Source organism: Pelodiscus sinensis, chromosome 1, assembly GCF_052426305.1.
Source record: "Pelodiscus sinensis isolate ZL-2025 chromosome 1, ASM5242630v1, whole genome shotgun sequence".
Taxonomy (NCBI): domain Eukaryota; kingdom Metazoa; phylum Chordata; order Testudines; family Trionychidae; genus Pelodiscus; species Pelodiscus sinensis.
In genome coordinates, this window is record NC_143052.1 from 351,866,605 (window position 1) to 351,868,269 (window position 1,665).

The 1,665-nt window shown below is 48.0% G+C and overlaps 1 protein-coding gene across 1 annotated transcript; it reads right to left on the minus strand.

The window, feature by feature from the left end:
* Positions 1–478: 478 nt before the first annotated feature.
* Positions 479–1,417, minus strand: LOC102445684 (olfactory receptor 52P1-like). The gene has a single exon (XM_075926506.2). The coding sequence runs from the start codon at positions 1,415–1,417 to the stop codon at positions 479–481; it is 939 nt and encodes a 312-aa protein (XP_075782621.2).
* Between the last annotated feature and the right edge of the window lie 248 nt (positions 1,418–1,665).

Genomic DNA, 1,665 nt, shown 5'->3' on the forward strand with positions numbered 1-1,665 from the left:
AAACCTGGTTTCCCTAGGATGGGGTTGAAGCATGGGAATGGGTTCCCTAGGGAGGTGGTGGAACCTCCATCCATAGAGGTTTTGAAATCTCGGCTTCACAAAGATCTGTCTGGCATGGTTTAGGTGGGGTTTAGGTGGGGTTGCAAGTAGGAATAAGAGATCCTCCGGAATAGGGCTTTATTCCAGAGGATCGCGCCAGTCTGGACTCTTTTTCCTGGCTTTTCTCCAAGCCGGAAAAAAGCGGCAGCCATGTTTATTTAAATCCCGCAGGGGATATTTAAATCCCCCGCGTATTTCCCTATTCTGACTTCTCTCATTTCCATAGCTATAACGGGTAATGTGGCCAGTGTAGACACAGCCTAGGTGTCAGGACCTGCTCCGACTGTGAAGTAGAACAATGCAGAACCCAGCAAGACTGGGATACAGCACCCCAATTAATGCGGAGACACCTGTACCCTCTCTTGCAACACGTGGGCAATCACATTCTGCGGAAGCATTTGCTCACTTTGTCATGAAGCTCTTTGGTTCTGGCCCCATAAATGATGGGGTTAAGCATGGGAGGGATGAGGAGATAGAGGTTGGCCAAGATAATGTGAATATGGGGAGCGATGCCCTGACCGAATCGGTGTGTCAAGCTCGTGAAGTAGCCTGGAGTATAACTGATAACTATCACACAGATGTGGGCGGTGCAGGTGTTGAGAGCCTTCTGGTGGGCTGTCTGGGAGGAGATTCTGAGGACGGCCCTGAGGATCAGACCATAGGAAAGAGCAATGAGCATCAAGTCTAATCCACTAACTGTAAATGCTACCACCAAGCTGTACATGCTGTTGACTTTAATGTCCCCACATGACAGCTTTGCCACGGCCATGTTCTCACAGTATGTATGGGCGATAGTGCGGCTGGCACAAAATGGCAGCCTGCTTAAGAAGAGGGGCAGAGGCAGCATGAGGAGAACAGCTCTTAGCAAACCCACAAGCCCTAAGGTAGCTATTCTTGCATTGCTGAGGATGGTGGTGTATCTGAGGGGTTTACATATGGCAACATAGCGATCAAAGGCCATTGTGACCAGGATGGCTGACTGCGTAAAAGAAACTGTGTTAACAAAGAACATCTGGGTGAAGCAGCCACCCGCCGTAATGCCTTTCAAATTGAACCAAAATATACACAGGGTATTCGGCAGGGTGGAGGTGGTTTTGGCGATGTCTGTGAGCACCAGCATGGAGATCAGCAGGTACATCGGCTTGTGCAAGGCCTTCTCTTGGCCTACAACAAATAGAATTGTGACATTTCCCAAGAGGGTGATAATGTAGGACATAGCGAAAGGGATGGCAATCCAGACATGGGCGTTTTCCAGGCCAGCGATGCCCATAAGGAGAAATATCGACTGATTAGAGGTAGTGAGGTTGAAACCTGCCATGACGTTATCAATTTGTAGATTGGTCTCAGAAACACTCATGTTGCCTGTGAAGAGAGAGAAACACATGAAAGGGCTTATGCACTATCCACAACACTTAGTACAGTATACACATGATAGTTAGTAACACTCGAAAAAGAGGGACGAGCAATGAGGTGGCAACATTTCAGATGGCACTATCTATATCTATCTCCATCTCCCTCTGTCCCTCTCCACATAAATGCCTATTGTATGGAACAGCTTGAACTCTT